Source organism: Pollicipes pollicipes, unplaced genomic scaffold, assembly GCF_011947565.3.
Source record: "Pollicipes pollicipes isolate AB1234 unplaced genomic scaffold, Ppol_2.1 Scaffold_2555;HRSCAF=2994_pilon_pilon_pilon, whole genome shotgun sequence".
NCBI classification, from domain to species: Eukaryota; Metazoa; Arthropoda; class Thecostraca; order Pollicipedomorpha; family Pollicipedidae; genus Pollicipes; species Pollicipes pollicipes.
In genome coordinates, this window is record NW_023596136.1 from 18,978,369 (window position 1) to 19,003,221 (window position 24,853).

The window sequence follows — 24,853 nt, forward strand, 5'->3', positions numbered from 1 at the left end:
CAGATAAACTTCATGATTACAGACAATGCTCCATATAAGTATAGCTTTTGAACTGAAATAGCCATCAAATTTCCTTTAATGATTAGAAGGTCGAATATGCTTTACATAAAGTCAGGAAATTAAGATGGGTGAACATGCCCCCGATACCGTCCGCGCACACCTCAAATGAAGGTTTGGTAAGATTTTGAGCAGCTTGTGTCATCACCAGAGTTCTTGGTAAGTGCCTAATGTGTACATAAAAAGCTAAAGCACCAGCGGTCATGACTGATGCGGGATGGCGGGGGATAAGTGCGCAACTCTCGCACAACGTTTTGTGGTATTTTTTATGTCTGAGGCACTAGCGGCGCACCAGAGATGCTACGTACTTCGACTACGACGCCGAGCCATCGAATAAAATATGCATGGTACTTCTCTTAGCGTGTTCAAAGCAAAACAAAGCGAATGTAAAGCTACGTGCTGTTTTCAATATATATATATATATATATATATATATATATATATGTATGTATATATGCAAACATTTGTGTTGACTGCGCAAATATGGCTATTGCACGTGGCCTTTGACCGGACCGTTATTGCTTGCATCGGTGTCCTATGGAGCATGACGGGCTTTTTATTCATTTAATTCAAAGATGATTCCTTGTGGACCGCGGATGTGTAAATAATGTAACTAAACCACTTGCAGAGCACTTCAGACCTATGAATAGGGGCGCACCATGATAAAGGCACCATCTGCCTTGTGTCTGCGTCACACAGACACCAAGGTCACCCAGGCATCCATGCCGGCATAATAACGTCATTCAAATCTTCGTTCTGCTTGGCGTTCGTGCACACGACTTCCAGACACAGCCGCAGTTCATTGGCCTTCAATCAATGCTGTGCAAGGTGCGATGACGCAGTCGAACAATGACACATCACGGAGCATGTTCACTAAACAGGGAAATTGTGTGGTCCAGAACAGTCATTTCCACTTAAAAGCTGACAATAATTATACGTGAGCTTATTTCATCACTTGGGATTCTTGCTTCAATACTTTCAAATGTGGTACATTCCTTTAAGAGTGGAAACTTTGAAACAAGTTGCTAATGGCTTCATGGTAATCCGTCGGGAAAACGGCTAGCGGTTGAAACGAAACTGTGAAAACATCGGTCAAAATTTTAGTACCCAGCTCAAAACTGTTTCGTTCCTGGATTATTGCGGATAAAACCTTGGAGGGGGCTTGCAAAGACCCTCTTTGGCGGGTCATGGAAGCCCCCTGCCCCCCCCTCCGGCAGCAGTGCTTATGGTTAATACACAAGTGTACGGCAAGGATTAATGTATAAATATCCTAACTTGTGAATGTGGACGTAGGATTATAGAGACATTTCACTTACGCTCGACAATACTAAAAACACGGCTTCACAAAACAAAACAAAAAACACAAAAGATATAAACTGAAGCGAAGTCAGACTAAGCTGCATGTTGTAGTACTCTGCCAAAACAAAGAAATCATCTTGTAACACCGAAGAAAGGTGAACAGAGACCAGACATACCTGTATTCACCTGTTGACTTACACCGGTCAAGGTACCGGCCATTGATAGCGGACCCCGTTGAAGCTATTTGGGAAGCACTGACGTCGACTGGCAGCTGAGCGACCACGCAGTCGCGGCAAGCTAGTTATGTTTGACTGCGCTTCGCCGCTGATTGACGCTTTTGTTTCCTTTCCAGCTTGGCCGGCTGTCGGCTGTCGCTGCTCGGTCCACTCAGACCTCCGCGGCTTCAGGCCACGGGCGTGGGTGGCCGGTAGCCGTGCAGCCCGGACCGGCGCTGGTCCGGACGCGTCACGCGGCTCATCAAGACGTCAGCGCTGAGCGGTGCTGACATGCTCGGGCTGGCCGGCCGACGGATCAGCCGGAGCTGATCGGAGGCCTCGTGAGCCCCGGCTGGGGGCGGCGCAGCCGCAGTGCAGCCGCGTTATCCGACGGCACAACTCGAGCGTGGCTCAGGGACAAGCCGCTCCACGTCACAACGCGGCCGATGTCGACGGTGCATTTCTGTTGCACAAGTCTATCTGTATTAGGGAATGTTTTTACAGCCGCTACCCAGCGTCACTACGCAACATTGCGACCAGGGACAGCCGGGTGATGTGAGTGCAGGTTGAAGTCAGTTGTGATGAGCAGCGACTGTCTGTTGCACATCCGACCACTGATGAGATATCAAGCATTTCGCATGCATGCAAACTTGCGCGGTTCGCCCCTCCGCTGCGTTGACAAGCTCGACTACCTTGTTATGCCACGGCCGGCGCCAGGTAAGCAATGCACAACATCCGAGGCAACAGCCAGCTCCTCACGCCGCAGCGAAATGCCCGGGCTATGTACGGAAAATGGGGTGGCATGGTCTGATTGTGTTCGATGAAACCGGACGCCGTAGCATCACTTCTACTGCGTGTGTTGCTTGCCGGTAAACCGGACGCAGTTCCAGCGAGCCTTGCGGAGGCGTAGTTCCAGCCACCGCTGCACGCCCTCACCGCCCGAGCTCACAGGGACAAACGTGCTCCAAACGTGCTCCGACGGCTCCGTGGTGAGACGTTTTTCGAAAGAGCCCTATGGCCACCTTGTTATCGCTCAGAAGAACGATGCGTCCCGCGATACATCAGAATATGGTCACATCCCACAATCGCCCACTTAGGACATACCAGAATAAGTCACTGGCGTGTAATCATTGATCGAGCCGTCGCGACCTATTGATCCGGGGGTTGTCGTGGTTTCTTGTCAAGTGCGAAGACTGCATTCGGTCTCGAAACCTCACAACACATGCACGTAGAGTTATGAAGTCCCTTCCAACCAGACGTGAGTCTTGTCAGAACCCCGTCAGCCTTTCCCGTCAGCGATTTGTTTAGGGCTATACGCGTCACTTGGCCGTTGATTTCTCCACAGCCTGTGCTGAGGCTGCCAGAATTTCCGTTGTCGGGCGGCCGGCCGAGCCACGATTGGGGCCATTGTGCCAGCGTTGTTCAAATGGACTCACGTGTTGGACGCGCAGCGGTTGCGAACTGCAGAGAAATGCTCGTTAGCGTTGGCGCCACGAGCGCCTCATTCCGCAAGCGGTGGAACAGGGGTGTGCAAAAAGGATGTGAGGGAAGACCGTGTCCAAACCCGGCAGAGGTGATTTGTGTTGAAGTTGTTGCGGCAAACCTTCTAGTGGAAGCGATGGTAACAGATAAAGTTCCGCATACGCCCCTGCATGAGACAGTACAGAACCAGACAGCTTACACCGGTTGTTGGCAATGCGGAGAGAGACTGCTAACGTGAAATACTCTTATCGTGTGGATTTTCAAGGTGAGGACGGCTGAAACTGATGTCCGCTGTGTGAATTCTCAATGCAGGAAGGTCTTGCATACACCATGCGGTGGCTACTCAAAGGCAGAGCCGTTTAGGGCTATAGATTTTTAACTTGATAACTAGCACCCGGGGGACAGACGCATTAACTACAGGAGAACGGGTCGCTGGCACCAGAAAAATTGCCTTTTCATGTAGGCTAGGAAACACCGGGGGCCTGGAACATCGGTAACACCTGAAACAAATAGCCAGGAGCGCGGGTGGAGCGAAACCATCTTCATATAAATCCTTTCCGCGCATTAACACCGGTCGTGCTTACACAGAATATGTCACAAATGGTATCAATAAGATGGCGTTTCACCTTGGGCGCTTGAAGTAAAGTAGTCCGATATATCTGTATTAGGACAAATGTGGTACCAGTCTCTCAACGAAGGGTCTGTGACCTCTGGTCTCCGAATACAAACAATATCGAACTCCGACAGCCTGTCTCAGAGAGAATGAACGCAGTCAACGTTTCGGTAGCACACGGTACTAGCGACGAATGTTTGTTGTGTTATGATACAACCGTAGAACGAGTGCGCTGATGCACAAACGAATCACACAACATTATAACATTTGACTTGAAAAATTGATCCTTCTTGCTGCGTCGATGACGCTTTTTACCCACAGAAACATTTTGGGGTGCAATAAATGCCAACATCCAATGCATCACGGCGCGCAACATAACCATACCTTAACGCATGCTGGAGATAGGCGCGCACAGGGCACCTGTGAAGCAAAGCTAGCATGCCCATGACAACGATATTACAGCGGCAACAGCGACCGTTTCGAACCACGCCCTCGCTGCTGCCACACACCACGTCTGAACAGGGTCTTACGAAGCGCGCTGCCACACACTCAGCTCCTACCCCTACAACAGGTCCCAGCACGTCCGCAGGGATCACTAGTTGAGCACGCGAGGGCCGCCTACGGCACAGGGCAGTGTCGCCGATCAGGGGAGTTCACAGCAGCAGTGACAGCAGCAGCAGTCCGGCAGAAACCCTCCGAGTAGGCGGCCGCCCGCCTGCCGGCACAAAGGACTCTGATGAAGCCGTGCCGGTAATTGGTTCCGAGCCATTAGTCGATGCGGGCTCGGGCGAAACTTGCACACAAACTTGGCCGACTTCATCACACAAGTGCGGCGGACATCTCGTTAGCGTGCGCCCCGGCCTTATTCTGGGCAAGGGCGCCACGGTCGCGGCATCGTGTTAACAGACATCGACAGCCATTTAGAGGCTCATGGAGCTGTCGTTAGGAACTTCGTTTCGATGGCTAGCATTTTGCAAAGGTTGATATGGCGGCAATCGGATAATTTGGTTATTCGCCGGCTCAGCGTCAAGCCGAAAAGACTTCCCGCTGAGGTAACGCGCAAGCATCGGCACCGGGAGTCCATGGGAGCTTTTGTATCGCTTGCTGCTACCGAATGGAAATCTGTAGGCAGCAAGGAAGCAGCGCAAAACTATATAAGAAAACTTATGATGATGCTTTAGATCACGTCTAACCATGACATTTCAGGTCCGCTTCCTTGGCAGTGTTAAACAACAGTGCAGAATCGGTTAGACGCATATTGCGGTGATCAACATTGAACACGTGGGTCCTTCGGCTCATCATAAAGGCATAAAACGCAAAGTACAAGACATATTTGAGTACTATATCATGCACTCAAGTGAAATACATATATAAATCCCGAGCTAAACCATATGCCTACTTATGGTTTTTTGTTGGCATTTTCGTGAGTATGTACCACATACGCAATTTCCTCCAAGGGATCAGTCCGTTGCCCAGTCCCTCCTCCTCCCCCAAGCTAGTGATCCAGCCCGCAAAAGCCTGGTGTGCTTTAGTGGTGACCTTGCATTAACCCGCAAACACCAAGTTATTGCATTATGTACTTGATCATTTAACCTTAATTTTAGACCTGTGCAATTCATTGTGCATAAAATTGCATATCAGTATCGTCTAATACTGGCGCAATTATTTATATGCGACAGTACTTGAATGGCAAAAACTAATACGCGACAACAGTACTACACGACACAACTTATACTTTGAAAACTTACATCCGTTATTAGCTATACTGCGAAACCTTAACAACCATTGCTTATACACGGCACGGCCATTGCTTATACATCTACTTCAAAGACCTATACGTTTCACTGGTACCACACGACGAAACTAATAACACTACACATTGTTTATGTTACGTGACTGTCGATTTGTGGTGCTTGGTGGATGAGCGAGGGCTGAGGTTTGGAAGGCAAAATATCAGCGACGGGTATGACTTTTTGAGTAGAAGTAATGCCGTTTTTCAGTGAACACTTTATCAAGACTGTAGTTTTGTTTTCAGTCAGGGACCCCATCATCCCCCAATTTTTATAGGAAAGTGTCACATTCGGGGAAAACGCTATATTGCAGGTATTTTGGAGCAGGTTTTTGGCCGTTTTCCCCTGCTGCACCCCAAACGTGATGGTAACACTACGACAGCACACCACATCTATTTCAGTAGAAAAATGCCGCGTAGAATAATTGTCGGGACTGTCGATCACAACACATACAATAACGCATCGACACCATAAAATGGGCACCCGCAGCAGGCTGGGCAAAATATGGGCTAGAGTCCTGATGGCTGTAATCAAAGGATTGGATCTCACTGCACAAATGTTGCACGAGATTTGGCCACCAAATTGCACGACACCCGAAATCGAGCACAAGAGTCAAGAAATCCTTCTAAATAGACTTTAAAAGCTAAATAATGCCGCTTGAACGTTCAATTTCACGGATTTCAGGTAAAATCAGTTGATTAGAAATTTGGGCTAAAATATACCAAGTCTTTGTGTTTATTCATGTACATTTTTTTGGGTTTCGTACAGCGGAGATAAAAGTATATTTTCCATCCTTTTTGATAATAATTAAAAATACCATCTATGGCCTGAATATAAACCAATTTCTCCACAACATAATCCGTTTGCAAACTTCCACATATTTCATACATACACCGGATTAAGTCGCAAGTCAGCCAAACGCGTGCTGTATGCGGCCCAGGTTACACAGTTACCAGCGAATGAAGGAGACGATATGAAACAAGGAAATTGTTTTTACCGCTGTGCTTGCCTGGTTCAGACGTTTTTGGTTTATGGTGTGGCTCAAAAATGATGAATCCGAGCCATTCAAGCTCTACTACCTCACAAGTTAAATCATGCTGCGTCCTTAGCTTTGGGACAGAACTGGTGCAGCTAATCAAAAAGTTTCGTCATCATGATTCTGCCTTCTAGGACTGCTTTGCCACGTGTTAAGTGCAGAGCTCCTCTTACTTATTTCACATTTCATTGTTGTACATTGGTGGCTATGATTAGCTGCATATTTTGTTCGTAGGTTGGATGACCTTTCCTGCTAGCAAACCAGGCGAATTACGCTGACTTTATTTGGGGAGCCTGTGCTTAAAAAGGCACCAATTTTCTGCTTTGAGGCACATAATTGGCAGCATAACGTACCATCGAAGCGTTATTTATAACCGTATTTCACCATTTTTTGTTATATAGCTTACGAATTTTGTTCATCAGGCAAATTATGATGGCCCAAGTTATTTAATTAAAACATTTGGTCGCATAATCTTGATCCTTCGCCTGGATTTTTTTTAAAGTGGTCCCTCACGTTTTCCCCTACAGCATCTTGTCTTCAGCCGTCATAGTTTGCTGACTGTCATACCATTGTATTGTGAATATGTAGTATATCTTAATATAGGAATACTCTAAGCTGTATGACCGTCACAAAATAAGTTAGACGTGGTCATAAAATAGACAGGCCATCCCATTTTTAATGTAAGCGAGCATTGCAAACTTACGTGATGAACCAAATATTGATGGATGTCCTTGCTGCTTCTTAAAAGGTAAGCACTAAAGCGATTTCATGACTACCCATAAACTGTTATGCTTGGGAGACAGAGATGGTTTTATGTCGCATGACCATTATTACCCTCGACAGAGGGTAACCATGGAAATCAGAATACATTGTTCAAAATGAGGTATATAATTCATAAGCAATCCTGGCATCTAAGCTGACTCCTGGATTTCAATTTGTGTGGTGTCACTTTTAATCTGACACAAATCAACTACCCAAAAACACAACTTGAAACCAGCCAAAAGTCAGCTTTATTAAGTTGCTATCACAAACTCTGTTGCCAAGAACTTGATTACGTGGGTTGAGATAATGTCCAAGATATGGGTTACTTAAAGTTTGGTTAAGTTGGTTGCTTGCATGGTAAGCAAAAATACATTTTGTCAGAATCAGTGACTGACGACTGCTGCTGTCATATAAATAGGTGAAACAGGGTGAGATGAGACACGGGTTACTAAGGTTAGGTTACGTTAGGTTACTGTAATGTTCGGTGCGCTAACACAGGTTCATTACTTCATGCTTAAATCAAACAATTATTTGCAATAATGTCAACCAAAGGAACTCGGCACACAGCCCGCAACAGCCACACAGCCAGCCGCGCCGCACCACACAGGCAAGGACACGCACGAAGGCCGTCCGCCCACACACCAACTCCGAAGCGGTGACATGACCAAACACAGGTTTCTGTAACTTCCGCTAGGCGGCCGAACAACTTCGGTTTAACGTCAACTACGGAACAAACTTGCAAAACACCTGAACACTATAGCTTCTTTCATGGAAGTTGAAGCAAGCGTTTTTCCAGAAACAGTGATATAATGTTTCGTGGTCAAATCTCAAAGAAAGCCAACAAACTGTCTCACTTTTTGGTTGATTGGCTGATGTGTTGAGGTGCAGGAGTTCAGGACTTCTTTTGTTTGAACGCTTCTTGCTTGTGAAATTTCGTTGCATGTCTCTCAATTCCAAACCAAACCCTCAAGGAACATGTGAAATCTTATGCAATGTATTATTTTTTATTTCAGCACGCATTTTTTATACCAGCTCAGTAAATAAGTAAGTCGTCGACTCTCACCGGTTGCAGCGGTTCTCACTTGTCCCGTGCCCTCCACAGTCGTACCTCGTTGGTTGCGGCAGCAAACTCTGCCATCTACATGCATCCATCACTGGTTACTCTCAACTTTTTACCGCTAGGCTGCAGCTCTTCCTGAAGACGCTGTAACACGTCTACGGAACGCAGCGAATTACACCATCTAAGTATATACAGCGTTAGGCGTGGCACGATCTTGCAGCATGTGCAATGAGATAGCCTAAGTTAGGGGGTGTGTTCTTAGCTCAATGTGGTACGTGAGAGGGAGAGCGGGCGAGAAAGGGATATAAAGCTGAGTTGTTTGAGAAATAGAAGTTGCCACGTTTTGGTGTTTTGCCGGATAGAATGCAGTGCATTACAGAGTATTGGGAGTGAGGAAACAGGCCATTCCGTTAAAATTCGCGAAAAGCCATCATCGAATACATACTCAGATGCGCTAACCCTTAATGAGCAAACGACCGTCGCATCAAAATATGATAAACAATGCATGCATCTATTTTCTCAGTACGTCTACCTCCCTGTACGTACGTCAGTAGGCCCCTGGACGTATCCTTTCACAAACGAGGATACACCCTTCGACCATATGGAGCGGCCATCGGGTAAGGAATGCACGTATTGCCAGCATTGGGTGTTTTAATACACATCGCGGTTTTTACTACATAGTATCGAACGTCTTTGCTCAATGCCGCACTACCTTCTTTACACATGCCACATAGGCATACAGTATAGTTCGGTACAGGCCACTGACAGATACTTCTGGCGGACATCCACACACGAGATGAGGCGGACGCACCAGAAGTGCTCGGCTCCACTCATCCTATATTATGCGGAACCATTGCACGGGTGACCTGCTGATGCCCAACAAGAATACAATTCAATACCCGATCACATGTGATCGCAAGATGCTGAACTTATAGCTCGATGCAGTTTTCAGGAACACGTCATTGGTTTCGTTCAATCCGCACCCGGAAGGTCAGGATCTTCGATGACAATGGAGGCATTGACCGAGCTATGTTCTGCCAAGAACTGACGTAGTTTAGTGGAGGAGTGTTGGGTGTATTTTTTACCCACAAAAAAGGAACATAATATGACTCAGGAGCGTGTTTTGTGCTTATGTGTCTGTGTAATGACGTAAGAGGTAAGAAAAAAGCGTTTTGGTCATATTCATGAGGCTATGTGCATTCAAACGTAAAAAGCATGCTTTTGTTCGCCGGGACATCTCTCAATGACTCAGAAGTTCCTGCTTTTGTGAACTAAATTTTCTACTTCTGTATGGACTTTTACGGTCGAATTTTCGCTCCCCACCCAAGCTCAAGGGCGATTCTAGCTCACTGCACCTAGAACTCGTTGTAGTTGAAGAAATGCCGCGCATCAGTAACGACTGTGTAAGTCTTGGCTTAAGATGTTTATTTCTAAGACTGTCATCTATTTTGGCAGCATAAGTTGTGTTGTTTAGTACTCTTGTTATGGGATTTCGTATTAGGCGCAATGTCACGTATAAGTAAAGACCATAAGTTTTGTAGCTCATGTTATGGCGTGCATACGTTTTTGTTTGTTGTGTGACACTCATGTCATGTAAAAGTTTCCACTGGAAGAACTGCTGCGTATCAGTAAAGTCTGCTTAGTTCTTGCCGTAGAAGTAATGCCGCGTTTAACTGATGTCGTAGCACTCCTGTCGGTACGAGTCTCTGACGTGGCACTGACGTCGTGACATTGCTTGAATGAGAAGGAAGAATGACAAATGAGAAGGAATACGGTGAAAACTTAAGTTTTCTCCCACCAAAAGCATCAAAGATTTAGCCGTTCCGCCTCATCTCAATGGCATATACCATTTCTTTTGACTTGCATGCGTAAACTGATGGCATGGCGCTGGCGTCATAAAACATGCTGGATGTTTTAAGTCAAAGGAAGTCTCCTCATTGCATTAAGTACTGGCTCCACGATGCACTCTTTCATAACCTGAGCACGATTTTTTATCATTCCGCGTTTCTTAGCAACGGAACAATGTTGATTTCATGAGATCACACTAGCCCTGCTGCATGCTAAACTAATGAGATCCCGAACACAAGAAGATGGAAAAGCGTGTTAACGCCTTCGTCTAAGAAAACAGTAAAACGTCTTCAGGAAACTGGAACTCTGAAGAACGCTAATTGGAAAAGAGAAAAAAATAAAAAAGCGTCATACAAAAAGCGAGAGTTCAGAAGACGATATCATGAAAAAGTCATATTTAGATCAAATATTTGGACACCATTTCGTTTTTCACGATAGGCTATATAGATAGCCTTGGGCTATATGCTGGCCATTGTGATAACCATTTGGTGTGGTTGCAACAAGACCACGTGCATATTCAATCACCTGGTTTTCCATGTTAAAGACCGTTGTGCACGAGAAAAATCGCGGTTTCGTCTATCAAGACTATGCGTTTGGTGACTCAACATGGAGCAAAGGTTTGTTTCGGACGTTGGTGCAGAGCAAGAAGAGGCTCCAGCTCAAGCTAATGAAATTCAGCCAGGTATGTGTGCTCATCTCCTGCATGTGTGCCATCTGTAGGGAGAACAGGCCATGTTCTGTTGGACGTCAACTCTCAGCTGTCTTAGACTCTTTTCCCAAATGTTACAAGTTTTCACAAATTAAGGCAATGTCAGTCAAAAACATACTTTGTCAGAAAGCTTTTCTAAACAGGTCTGGTGAATCTGCAGAGATGATACTGATCTGGTGCAGATATCGCTCAAGGTCGTAGTTGTGCTAATTGGATGGAGCGGGGTGGGGGGCTAGTAGGTGAAAAAAATGACTGCCTTCCGTCCCTCAGTTTACACCATTTTTCTTGTTTCTCCCAAGATTTAGACCAATTTCTTCATCAACTTATGGGCTGTAGCCTAAGTTCGAGGGGTAGGGGGCTGGAGCCCAGCTGAATACGAAACTACACCGCTGGTGTCAATCAAACTATGGGGCATGTTTGATCATGTGAGGTCGGCGCCACCACACAAGCAACGGTCGCAAGGTTCGCGGACGATCGGGATGCATGATAAGTATTTATCCATCAATTGCTATACGGGTAGGGGTGATAAATCTTCCGACTTAGTGGATAGGATCAGCGACAAAAATGCATGCATTCAAAGGAACCTTGGCGTAAAAATGCTTTTGACACGTACTGTGAGCCATCGATTCACATTTAAAATTCTCACCAGCCTATATCCAGGCCGTGTTTTGGAATCTACCCTGTGGAGGCAGATGCCTCCTAAATGGCCCCAAAAGCCTACTCGCCCGTGCAATTTCGTCGAAGCCCAAGGAAAGATAATGATGAAATGGACGAATAATCTTGGGAAGCTGAATAGCCGTATTTGCTAAATGACATAGATGAGTCGAATAGGCAAGTTTGTGCACCGCTGAGAAACAGCTCTGCGCACCTATCTAGCATAGCAGCCATGATATTCAAATAAAGAGCGATAACAACTCCATCTCTCCCCCTCCCCCCAAGACACCATGCTTGCTTTCCAGAAAAAGTACGCCCTGGGCTTGTCCTCCTCCCCACTTTTGAAATGTTCCTACGGCTATGCGCTGAATTATGCTAGAAGACTGAGCTAATATTTGAAAGCAGATTACCTGCTCTTAACAGTGCAGGCTAATAAATTCCTTCAGTTAAAGATCGTAATAGGTGTGTGCATAACGTAGCAACATAACAAGCATCTTTCCAACATAATGTTTCCATTTGTTTCTCAATGGAAGGGTCTATTGAGATGATGCAAAATTGCCGAACTAATATTGTTGCTGCTTGCCCTATTTTGCAAATGGCAGCACCTCTGTAGATAATAGTGAATGTTATGCTTGGATATGTTGTGCTTCAAATACCAGTCAGACAACAATCTCAATGTTTCTTTATTGAAAAACAACATGATTCTTAGCCCCAACCTTAAAGGGAGCAAAATGAGCAATGATGAGCATCTTGAGGAAGATGGCTGGTAAACTAGGCAAATCGGCATGTATGTTTAATGTGCAAAAGTAAGCTAAACGCAACCTTAATCTGAGAGGTGTGTGTGGGATGGGGGGGGGGGGACAGTGAACACTGGACGTCCTCCCCTACCTTGAAAAGTGGAGAAGCCATGGCCCCCTGGCCCCTTGTTCCTACGGCCGGGATGCAGCATACTTAAAATTACAAATTTCTAGGCTTTCTAGGTCAGGAGCATCATGTTTAAATTATTGATGGGCTGAGAATAAGGCCTGTTCGCGTTATGCCCACCCTTATTCAGCATGTGATACTCATCGGGTCTGGAGTACTTCAGTGTGACCAAATGGTATTTCAGTTTTGCAGCTTTGTTTCATTTCTCCATTAGTTCAACCATTGCCATTCAATGCTGCCAAATGTGGTGATCATTGCGAGATATTTAACTTTTACCGCAGTTTTTGTAATATTCCAGCAATGGCATAACAAGGACAAAGCAATCTTTATCGGTGCATGTCAACACTGTGGGGACGGCCCCATCACAAAATAAAATTGCCCCATGCAGTTGCCTACAATCCAAATATTGTATTACACAATGAGCTGTGCGTGGTAAATACGCCCAATGTAAGCAGCGAGCGTCGTAGTTGATTGGTGGCACGGTTTGTTGTGTACCCAAAATTTTGAGGTGGACAGCACAACAAAACATCTTTGTCATTTATGCTAAATCGCACGCTCCAAGGGAATGTTCTACAGTACAAAATCTATAATGAAATAAGCTCACAAATAAGCTCTGGGATATTTGTATGCGAAAGAACTGCTCTAGACAACACAACTTCTCTATTTAGTAAACATGCTCCTCAACACGTCATAGACTGTGTCATCGTACCTTGAACAACAATGATTGAGCGCCAGTTGACGCACGTCAATCTGGAAATCATGCCCACGAACGCCAGAAATGAATAAACCAGCAGTCATACTTTTCGTGGCCTTCATCGCCGCATGGACAATGATATGGCATAATTCAAATCATGTCATTATGCCGTCATGGATGCCTGGGTCCTTAAAATAGTCTGCACGAAGTAGTCTGCACGTCTTCGCGGGCGTCTAGTTCAGAGACTGGAGGGGTTTAGGTCGTAAGAATGGCAGGGCTGTGAGATTCACCGAATGATCTTCAAGATGGCCATTTCCGTTCAAAATCCAATACAAAGGTGGAGCATTCCGTTTAAAGGGAATGTTTCACATTTTAAGATATGGAAGCAAGCATCAGATATGATGAAACAAGCTCACTGAAAACTATTGTTATACTTCTACGTTGAAAAGACTGCTCTAGACAATTCATCTGTTTAGTAAATCTATTCATCAACGCCTTGTCGTGTGACTGCATCGTCATACCTTGCGTCATACCTTGCAACATTGATTGAGACGCAATTGGCAGCCGTTATATCTAGAAGTCGTGCTCACGAACGCCAGGTATGGGCGACTCGATAGTCATGTATGTTCGGCCTTGATCGCTATATAGCTTATGGAGTTGAATGACATAGGAATGATGAATGGATGACGATGATAATGACATAGATGAGACAGGAGTTGCATGACATATTTAAGTAAAAGGAGCCATGCGGCGACCAAGGCCAAACAACAATTGTCCAGACATTCATATCTGGCGTTCGTGAACGAGATGTCCAGATATAGCAGCCGTCAATTGGCTCTCAATACATATTCTGCACGGTACGATGACATAATCAGACCATGAAGGTCTGATTATGTACTAAGGAGCGTATTTACGAAACAGAAAATTGTGCTGTCAAGAGGAGCTTTTTACACTTAAAAGCATATCAATAGTTATGATAAAACTTGTTTCATCCCATCTGATGCTTACTTCAATGTTCTCAGATGTGAAACGTTCCCTTTAATGGCAGATCAGCATTGTAGCGCAGCGGGCTTTTGCGGGCTGGATCACTATCTAGGAGGGCGGGATAGGCAGCGGAGTGGTATTTTGGAACAAGTTGCGTCTCTAGCTGCCATCCCTTCCCTAGGCCCTGCGCGAGGCACTCCGCGCCAGCTTGCGTGCGGACGCGCGTGCCCCGGCGGATGGGCTCGGCTAGCCAGAAGATGCTCCGTGGTGAGCACGCTCCCGGTGAGGATTTGGATCGGGCCCTTACGGCCGACGAGGTGAAGGCGTTGATGGCGGACTCCAGACTTCTCGGCCGAGTTTCAAGGTGGCACTGGGGGCTGGACGGTTGCTTGGAAGTGGCGGACGGCGAGTGAGCGGTGAACCATCGGCTTAGTAGCAGTACAAGATGCTAGAATCCTGGCCTTTGAGCGGCTGGTGGCAGCAATGCGAGTGGATGAGCGGCTGGTGGCAGCAGTACGAGCGGAGAACGGCTTGCCTCGTGGAATCGAGCCCACAATACCTGTGTCTTGGGCAAGCAAGGTGCGGACCGTCCTGAACATGCTGGCGCTCAACAGCCACGTGACAGCTTACATTGCTGACGCCTATGTTTGCACCAGCCACTCGCGCAAGTGGCGCTGACGCGGCCGGCGTGCGGCCGTCGGCGGCCGTAGACACAGCTGTCGCTCGACCGGCTACTGTCGCTCGGCCGGCAACTGTCGCTCGACCGGCAACTGTGGCCGTACGAGACGGTGACCAGTCGCGGGCGGCGCTACTGCCTCACACTGTTGGGCATGCACGGCGCGCGACCCGTGGTGCTGGACGAGTGACTGCGCGACTGTCTCCACTGGCTGGACAAGTGACTGTGTGTCTGCCTCCACTGGCTGGACAAGTGACTGCGTGTCTGCCTTCACTGGCTGGACAAGTGACTGCGTGTCTGCCTCCACTGGTTGGACAAATGACTGCGTGTCTGCCTCCACTGGCTGGACAAGTGACTGCGTGTCTGCCTCCACTGGCGCGAGCTCCATCGCCGTTCGCGCTCCGGTAGCGACCTGAACCTGGCTATCCCCTGGGGGTGAGGGAGATCGACTGGCGGATGAACTCGGTCACGGCTCACAGCTGAGCGAACGGCGCACTTGTCCGACTGGCGGAGAACCTCGCTGACACCGGCGCCGAAAGAGTGGATGCGCGGTCCGGATGTGGGCGAAGGTGTGCCTGCAGGATAACCGCCCGCAGGGAAGCGGAGGCGGCCGGAGACGCGGCGTGCGCTGACGTCAGCGTGGGGAGTGTGCAGTGTGCAACAGCGCGTGCGGTGCACGAGCGAACGGGACATCCCGGCGTTCGTCGAACGCTCTATTTGCGCGCCGGGATTTGCAGCGTGAAATCGCGCTGGTGACGGCGCGTGCGATGATTGGAGCTGCGAGTAGTGCCACTCCATCGAACCGACGCCGATGCCATGACGGCATGACGACGACGTGGGATCTCATCGCCGTCCACATCACGCATTACCAGGGGCTGAGTTTTCCCTCCACTACTGACTGCGGGCCGTCGCTGCGCCGCATTGATTCCATCGAGGTTGTCGTGCCCCTTGGGCAGCTGTTCTACGATCATGGTGCACCAACGGATATCCTTACGCAGAATGCCATCGTCATGGAGCACCGCCACCGCTCATTGAAGGTGATCGCGGCGGGGTGGCAGTGTTTGGTGGCCGGACGGTACACACCTACAATGTAACTCGGCATGACTGGGACGGGGCTGGATCAGCGTCGACTGCTGGTATGTAGTGAACGGCTGCGCGCGGTCGGCGCGGGGACCCCGTGACTGTCGTACCGGGACCGACACCGGCGTCCGACGGGGTGCGGCTCAGGGTCGGGACAGAGCGTGGATGTGGCGCCGCGGAACTCGTCACACCGAAGTGTCACGCCGCGGGACGGTGACTCGTGTGGTGTGGCGACAAGCAGTAACGCTGGGTGATGTAACGTGGCATGCCAGAGGACGACGCACAGTGACATGCCAGAGGATGACGTGCAGTGGCATGCCAGAGGATGAAGTACAGTGGCATGCCAGAGGATGACGTACAATGACATGCAAGGAGTGTTGGGGTCCCGGCATGCCAGGAGAGTTGGGGTCTCGGCATGCCAGCAGTGTTGGGGTTTCGGCATTCCAGGAGTGTTGGTGTCTAGGCATGCCAGCAGTGTTGGGGTCCCGGCATGACAGGAGAGTTTGGATTTCGGCATGCAACGAACAGCCACGACCGCAGCAGAGATGGCGAAGCAGACCAGCCGCTGCCGCTGCAGGTTGAGCGTCGACCGGCCGGGGGAGGAAAGTGATGCCGTGGCGGAGCGGGTGGAGGAGGCTTCGCTGGGCCGTAGCATTACACGCGAATAGTGCCAAATGTTATCAATGTGTTGCTCACCTCGATCGACTCTTGAAAATTAGAGGGTGGTTTGTGTCACAGACTAACGTGCTCGTGCGTTGCCTGCGGCGGTGCGGGAGCGTTTTGGCGGAAGTGCAGATCGCGTGAGCATGGTGGTAACGCGTGACTGCTGACGTACAGTAGAAGCAAACGAAGTTCGATAATTCTTAAAAACAAAACGTTGCGTACTAGTTTTGCATTGCAAAACTAGTACGCAACGGCTGTTTAGTTTCCTCATCGGGTTATAAGAGAGAAATTGACCAGAGCAATGGAAATGTGAGGATGCATTGCGGAAAAGTGGGTCTCATGCGTTCACCCGGTGTGCGTCGTAAATCATGTCACGCAGCCAAGGGAAGGGCCCATGACCCCATGACCCCACAGGCCCCCTTCAAAGGAGCCTTTAGGGTCTTAAGCCTTTGGATGTGGCGAAGACCCCTGCAATTTTTGGCAGCTTAAAACGCTCGCATGGCTTGTAAAACAAAACTTGACCCTCAACCCATCAAAATGAGCCCCTGAGCCTAACAATTCTTTGGACCCAACAACAGATGTTTTAAAGCAAAGGAGTGTGTCCCCTTGGATTAACGGGAACCCTATGCTTCAATTTGGGCATTTGCCGGGTGAAATTTTAGCTACGCAAATGCAGCGCCTAATAATATCACACGAGCCTACTATAACGCACGAACGTCACTTAGGTTTCAATAGCAGATGCCTTGCAATTTTAAATGATGTTCCCAGATTCACTGGGCATGAGGATGCTGCTCAGCACGAAGACAAAGAGACATTGTATCAATTTGTGTTCGGTCAACGAGTTTCAGCGTCGCAAGACAAATACAGCTCGGACCACGCCCCTTGTGCAAAAACGATCGCACCCGTGCCAAAGACGTTTCGAAGACACTGGTCCGTCGCGCACCGAAATGCAGGATGATGGCCACAAACAAATCTTCGAAATAGCTCAGAAAGTCGCCAAACAGTCACACAATCGTAAAGCATGGTCTGGAAAATGGCCTCAAACTTTCAACAAGGTGGCTAGGTGCTAGAAGCTGCCAGAAGCATACAAACAATGCTGGATGACTTAATAGTTGGCTGAAAGCAAAATGAAACTGGCCCTAGTTTTTTGAACGTCATATGGCTTAGTGACGGTGCCAAATCGGTCCGAATGAGACATTGGAACATCATATGCGTGCCCCGAAGTAGCCTGACATCGTTCTGGACAGCGCGCTGCGCAGCCCGAAAGTGAGAGCGTGGTGGGCCATGAGTTCCAAGGACATCATTGGGTCCTCGCCCCAGGGATAGATCCAGGATTTCGTTCGGGGTAGAAGGCACAAAATTGCTTTCCCACCAAACTTTGGTGCCCCTGGAAACAGAATGCTTCGAGCCATTTATGGTGCGTTCTGAAATTTGGGTGTTACTTGAGAATAAAGGCTATGGCTATGGCTATGGCTATAATAAAGGCTATGACGCCCAAAATGATGGTTTGGTGCTGTTTCACAGTCTGGGTTGGTCCAGGGCTTCGTCAAATGGACGCAGAATGGAGCATGGATATTGTAATGGCCCCTGAAATTCTGTGACAAGGGAGGCTTCTGACAGCTTCTGGTGCATAGCCATATATATATATATATATATATATATATATATATATATATATATATATATATATATGGTTGCTAAATGAAGGTTTTGTTATTCCTTCACCACGAGATATTGGTTCCTAAAAGAGGCACTCTTACCTGATGGGTGTCCCAAGGAAGGGAAGAGAATGGCGCGGCTCCAGCATCCCCCACCCTCTCTGGGTCAACTCTTGTCTGCACGGCATTGTTTAGTCACAACTCGAGTAGTAAGACAATGAAATTTCGACAGATCTGGAACATTGCCATCACATCATATGATAAAATATGTTCTATAGCCCTCCAACGCCTGCAGGGGGCCCAAGAGATACCAAAAAATCTGCCCTCCCGCATCTCCTGGAGCGGCTTAGGACCTGCACCATGACCGGGCACGTGCTGTATCCACCTCAAATGGGAGCTGCCAGCAACGGATTAAGAGGGGAGGCCATGGGGCCACGGCATTCCCTTGGGCCAAACGGGCACCAAAATTTGGTGGTGACACCGAAAACGGGCACCGAAAGCCTAATTTTGTCCATATGATCTTTATTTTCGTGACGCACCAAAGCTCCGGGGCTCCAGAAACGGCCCCAGCTCTTCAGGACGAAAAAATCACCACAGAATGAAGTGGCCGAAATCCCTAAAAAATGTGTCTGGGAAATATGATAAGCATGGTTCCTGGGTTCGACTTTTCCCCGTACCAATTACCCCCCCCCCCCCCCTCCCCGACGACAAGGGACATGTTCCACACCTACTAACACGCCAGTATGCTGTTAATTTTTCTTAAAAAAATAATCCGAGCCTTTTGAATGGATGAATTTCCGATATCATAGCCCACGCTAAGCAGTGCTTGTTGTGCGAGCCCTGGTCCCTACCACTCGATCGCGCAATTCCATGTCAACGACAGAATTTGGTGGCGGAATTTGGTGGCGGAAGCTTAATGAGCCGCACAACCCGCCACGGTCTGTCCTGCCCTCTGGATTCATGTGACCTTTATCGCGGCTGCTGTCACTGGCCACAGGCCATGCTTGTTAAGGCCAAACAGCGGGCGCCTCAGGCGACTCGAACTTACCCCGCCACGAGTGGTTGATTCGGAAGGCAGGCACTCAAACCAACTGAGCCATTGGAATGTACAGACATACATATAGTGTGACGCAAGAACTATACATGAATTTAAGCGACTGTTCCACGCTGGGTGACTTTGCCTTAGTGGACACTTCTGATCAGGGGAGACGGCGGTGGTCCTACCAACAAATCAGTGTTGTCGTGCTAAGCTTTGCTGGCATGTTTAGTGGAAGTGATTTTTGTGAGAATTAACCCGTACATGCATCGTTCTGGTAAGTCTGGTATTGGTTGTTCTTATCAGGACAGCGTACTCAATACGACGCAGCCCGCAATCTGCGTTGGCGCATTGCCATTGGGCATTGACTGCTTGTTCAACGGTACAGTCTGGGCTTGGGCGTCAAATGTCAACTGCATATAAAGCCGGGGAACGATTCCTTGCGAAATCACTAAAACTCTTGTTACGAGCCTCAGCAAGGACAACCAAACACGAATCAACTCCTGGTACGTAACCCAAGGCCAAAAAGGTGTCCGGGATGGCCACGAAAGATAGCCCAAGCGAGGGGAAGCAACTAAAACATGTCAATGTGATGTATGAAATTTAACACATCATGAAATGTCAAGGTCAAAATCTACAATCTCAAAACATACATGGAAACCGTGTATTTTAGCATCCTAAATAATCATCACCGTGCTCAAAAACGTTCAGAAGCTATTGCGGGCAACTAAGGTGGCTCCCAAAGGTCCTAGTCCTACGATGGGGTTAGCAAACAGGATGGTTAACAACGACGCACACCGGCTCGAAAATGTGTCCGCATGCCACTCGTCAAAAACACAATAAAGGTAAGTTGCACAGCCAAATGTCTTGATGGAAAATCCCTGAACATTGAAGATTTGCGTCATGCATCATTCACACTCCACCATTACACAGGGAGCTTCATGCGGCACGTGCTCCAAGCAAACGTATTTCCGAAAGAGGTACAGGCTAATATCAGTCCAGTTTCCCGCGCGCCGCGCCCCCGGTCGCGTGCAGTGTCGGAAGCTCCGCTGTTTACTGCCCCACCACGCCGTGCCTAGTCCTGCACGCCTGCCAGTGACTGTCGTGTGAGAGTGATCGCCTGCGTGATGTAGCGTGCCGTGGATTCTGTGTCAGTCCAACGAAACAGCCTGCGTTTACCGCGAAAAAGACGCATCGCGATCTTGCCCGCAATCTGGTGCTGCTGGTGTTGACGTACCTGCTGCTCAGGAACGGCTGCGATACAAGCTTTACAGCCATCTCTCCGATTTGGACCACCGCCATCGTCACCGACACTGTCCTGCAGCGACCCTCCAGCCCATCGGCCCTGTCGAAACGCCGGCCGATCTCGAGGCAGCCTCATCCCTTAGCCGTCTACGGCGACCACGGCAGTGACCGACCCGCGGCCGCTCGCGTCACCCGGCGCGGCAAGCGCGGTGCCAGCAACAGGTGCCGCGGCTGCACGGGTGGTCAGACGTGGCGGCGCTCTTCTTCGGGCGGTCGTCGGAATGTGCTCGTGGGACTTATCAACAGCCAGTCCCTGCTGCCGAAGATAGTTTCACTACAGCACGATCATCTAAAGCGGCTGCATTACGACTTTTACGAGATCACCCAGACGGGGCTGCGATCCGCCACTGCGTCCAGACTGGTCACGTTCACCGGCTATGCGCCGCACCGTCCAGATAGGCTAAGAGTGGAGGTGTGGCGGTTTGAGCCACGACTGCTACAAAGCCACTGTCGTCTCACAGCCGGCATCTCAGTGTTCGGACTATTGGCTGGAGTCCCTCTGGCTGCGAGTGAGATCGGAGTCTGGCCCGCATTTCTCTGTGGCTGTGGTTTACCGGCCCTCGCGTAGCGCCGTGCCGCCAGGCGGACTTCAACGAACTGGAGCTGCAATATCAGCGAGTACTTCTACACCACCTCGGACCGATCCCCATCATGGGTGACTTAAATTGTAGTTTACTGGACCCAGCTAGTAACGCTGTAAATGGCCGGTTAAATGAGATGCTCCGATCGTTCCATCCGCACCAGTTTGTCAGAGTCCACTTTTGATTCCGGGTCGCTTTTAGATGTGGTCATTTTTAGTTTAAATACCGCCGTTCGGTGTGTCGTTAAACTATCAAAATGTATTGACCATGTTTGTTTACTTCATGATTTGTACAATGCCGACTGGTCCGGTGTCTTTAGGCGCCCATCAGTCGAGGATACGTAGTCTCATATGCCTGACTGTCTTCTATCAATCTTTGACAAACAAGCTCCGATCAAAGTAATGTCATTGAGAAATCCAGGCGCACCAGCTGTCACCCCGGTGGTCTTTGACGTCATGGCACAGCGGAGAGGCGTGCTGCGTCACGAGGGGAGATCGCCGGGTTTCCTCGAACTGGACCGGAGAGCGAGGTCGACGATCAAGTGTGACTGCAGATACTGCGAACGGGCGGATATTCAGGAGAGGCTACGTAAACAGGGGGGCAGTCCTCTGTCCGCATTATCCGTCCGCTGCCAGCCGGGGAAAACCCCAGCCGCAATCCCGAGCGAGATCCGTCCGCTGCCAGCGGCGGAAAACCCCAGCCGCGATCCCGAGCGAGATCCGTCCGCTGCCAGCGGGGGAAAATCCCAGCCGCGATCCCGAGCGAGATACGCCCGCTGCCAGCGGGGAAAACCCCAGCCGCGATCCCGAGCGAGATCCGCCCGTTGCCAGCGGGGGAAAACCCCAGTCGCGATCCCGAGAGAAATCCGTCCGCTGCCGGCGGGGAAAACCCCAGCCGCGGTCCCGAGCGAGATTCGGCCGCTGCCAGCGGGGGAAAACCCCAGCCGCGATCCCGAACGAAATCCGTCCACTGCTAGCGGGGGAAAACCCCAGCCGCGATCCTGAACGAGATAAATCCTTGTTTTGCGAATGCCGGTCCCCGCGTTGCAGCCGACCTGGCCGGTCGGCTGGCCGGACAGCCACCTGACGCCCCATTTTGCTCGCCCAGGGTGCGCGCTTGCGGTTTCCGGGTGATTGGCGTGACCCTTAGCGGACTGTACGAGGTCATGTTCTCCATGAGGCGTTCTGGGGCGTGTGGACCTGATGGCGTTTGTATTCGTGTCCGGCCCCTCTGTTTTGACGTCATCGGCCCTAGCCTTCCCCCATCTCATCAACATCCGCCTCACCTTCTGCGATTTATCCGATTCCTGGAAGCACTCCCTGGTTCATCCTATTTTCAAATCCGGAGGTCCAACCCTGGTCTCCAATTACCGTCCTACTTTCATCGCTCCTACCATGGCTAAGATTGTCGAGCGTGTGGTGCAGCGCCGGGTGTCCAACTACATGTCCAACAATCATCTTCTGTCCTCATCCCAGCATAATTTTCGTCCCCATTCCACTGAGACTGCTCTTCTCACCGTGACCAACCGCATCTTTTCCAACATAGATTGTGGTCATCTTTCACTCCTAGGCCTCTTGGATCTCAGTACACGTTTCAACGTCATTTTTCATTCAATTCCTTTCCAACCTCCAGCTCTATAACATTGACTCGGCTTGGTCCTCTTACCTACGTATGACTGACTGGGAATGACCCATCTTCTCGCCATTCGCAGTCAGTCTGCATCTCTTCTTATCCTGGACCGGAGGATAAGAAGAGATCCAGACTGACTCTGCGGTTTACAGGCCTTATCCTTCCCCATATTATCAGCATCCGCCTTACCTTCTGCGATTTACCCGATTCAGAAGACAGAGTGGTCCCCAAGCTCTTCCCCCAATACCATGGGAACCTTCCAGGGAGCAGCCCTCAGTCCTCTTTTATTCACAACTTCGCCAACAACCTCAGCCTGCACGTGCCAGATGCTAATGCGACACAGTGCGCTGACGACACTCGGACGCTTATATCAGATGTTAAACGCAACCTTCCTTCCCTCATCCAACGCATGGAAACCGCCCTCTCCTCGCTAGCATCGTGGATTTATGTCCACGTTCTCAAGTTCGACGCATCCAAAACAGGAGTTCTTCCCCTTGGTGCCAGACAGAACATCCGCGGGCTTTCCCCTGTTAGCGCACGGGTCGGTGCGGCAACCGGTCGGGACAGCCTGACCGTGACGAGCTTGGTACGCTATTTGGCCGCCACCTGAGCTGGAACGCACACTCAGTGATGTAGTAGCAAAGCGCATCGGCGTCCTGATCGGTATCCGCCACCGGAGACATTTCTTCCCGCAACAAGTGCTGCTGACCATGGTGCAGGGTCGAGTCACCTCGCGCGTGAAATACTGCATTTCAGTGCATGACCAGGGGTCGGTTGTTAAGGAGGCCAGAGTGCTTCGAGTCGTTAACTTCATTGCCAGAGTAGTTACTGGCCTCCCAAAGAATGACCATGTGTCTCGCGCACGGGATAACCTGCACGTTGCCACGCCTCGCCAAATGTGTGAAATACAGACTGATATCGCTGTGCATGAACCCCGTGAGTGAAGTAAGCCTGCAGGTCTTGCCTGTTTGTCTCAAGCATACGCTGATACGCAGACCAGTGGCCGATCTTCCTGCATGGATCATAACCTGTGCCCTCCGGCGGTGCACACAGCGGCAGAACAGCGGTCCTTTGCATAACGAGCGGCGTCTCTCGTGAATGATTTCCCTGTGGATGTTAGACAACGGGGTTCAACGAGTGTAAAGTGCGCTGCTAAGTGTTTTTTTTTCGTGCGACAGGGTCGTCATACTGCTTGTGCGTGCATGTGTATATATTCTCACTTCTCATTTTGTGTGCCACCCGTCCAGGATTGGTGGGACCCGAGCGGAACGTAGGACGGCGAGTGAGCCGGGCATGGTCAGGAATCCCCCTCCCGCCAAACCAAGGACAACCTTTAGCGGGGCCTGAGAGCTGAATGCGGGCCCGCCCGACGTTCCGGCCGATCGTCCTGCATTGCTGACCGGATCTGCGGGATCAGTGTGTGGAGTAAGCCGGCCAGGTGGAGTAAGCCGCCCTCCCCCCAGAACCGCCATGACAGTAGCCCCTTCTACTGAAACAGACCATCACGTCAGCGAGGAAAGCCTGACCCCCGCTGGACTATCAAAATTTATGGACGCGGAAAGCCAGGTCACCGTCGAAACATCGTGCGCGCAGACATGTTTGTCTGACAGGAAGATACGCGCCGCTCCACCCCGAAAACCCCGCCGGCGCCGGCGCCGCCACCAACCCAGCTGACATCAGATGCACCACGCCACGTAAGAACTGGGCGAGAGGGGACGCGCAGGGCCCGCCGGAGGCAACGCAGAAGGAGAGCAAGCGGGCCTTGCACCGATGCCGGAGACGCCACGCTCTGGCCAAGGGGCACGTTGAGGGGAGAACTCTGGAAGAATGTTAGACCGGCCCGGCAACACATTGGACGGAAGGGGGCGAGGCGGCAAAACAATAGGACCGGGAGAAAACGAGGGCGGGCCGAGCCAGTTCGAAGAGTCTACCAGGAAAGCTGCCAAGAAATCTTTCGGAGAGTCCCGAGGAGTGAGGAGCGCGAAGGAGAAGGAGTTGTGACAACCAGGCGGCGACGTCGGTTTTTCCCCGTTTAAATATTATCGGCTGAAGAGGTGGAGGTAGGGTACCGTGGCTCAGGGCGCCAGCCGTGCACGGG

At 49.8% G+C, this 24,853-nt stretch overlaps 1 protein-coding gene across 1 annotated transcript in view; it reads right to left on the bottom strand.

Moving 5' to 3' along the window:
- Positions 1-3,831: 3,831 nt before the first annotated feature.
- The window catches only part of LOC119098783 (uncharacterized), a 112,922-nt gene continuing 91,900 nt past the window's right edge, over positions 3,832-24,853 (bottom strand). The window contains exon 6 of the mRNA XM_037221828.1: positions 3,832-4,381. Coding sequence (XP_037077723.1) covers positions 4,320-4,381 — 62 coding nt within the window. The 3' untranslated portion in view covers positions 3,832-4,319. The remainder of the gene's footprint in view (positions 4,382-24,853) is intronic.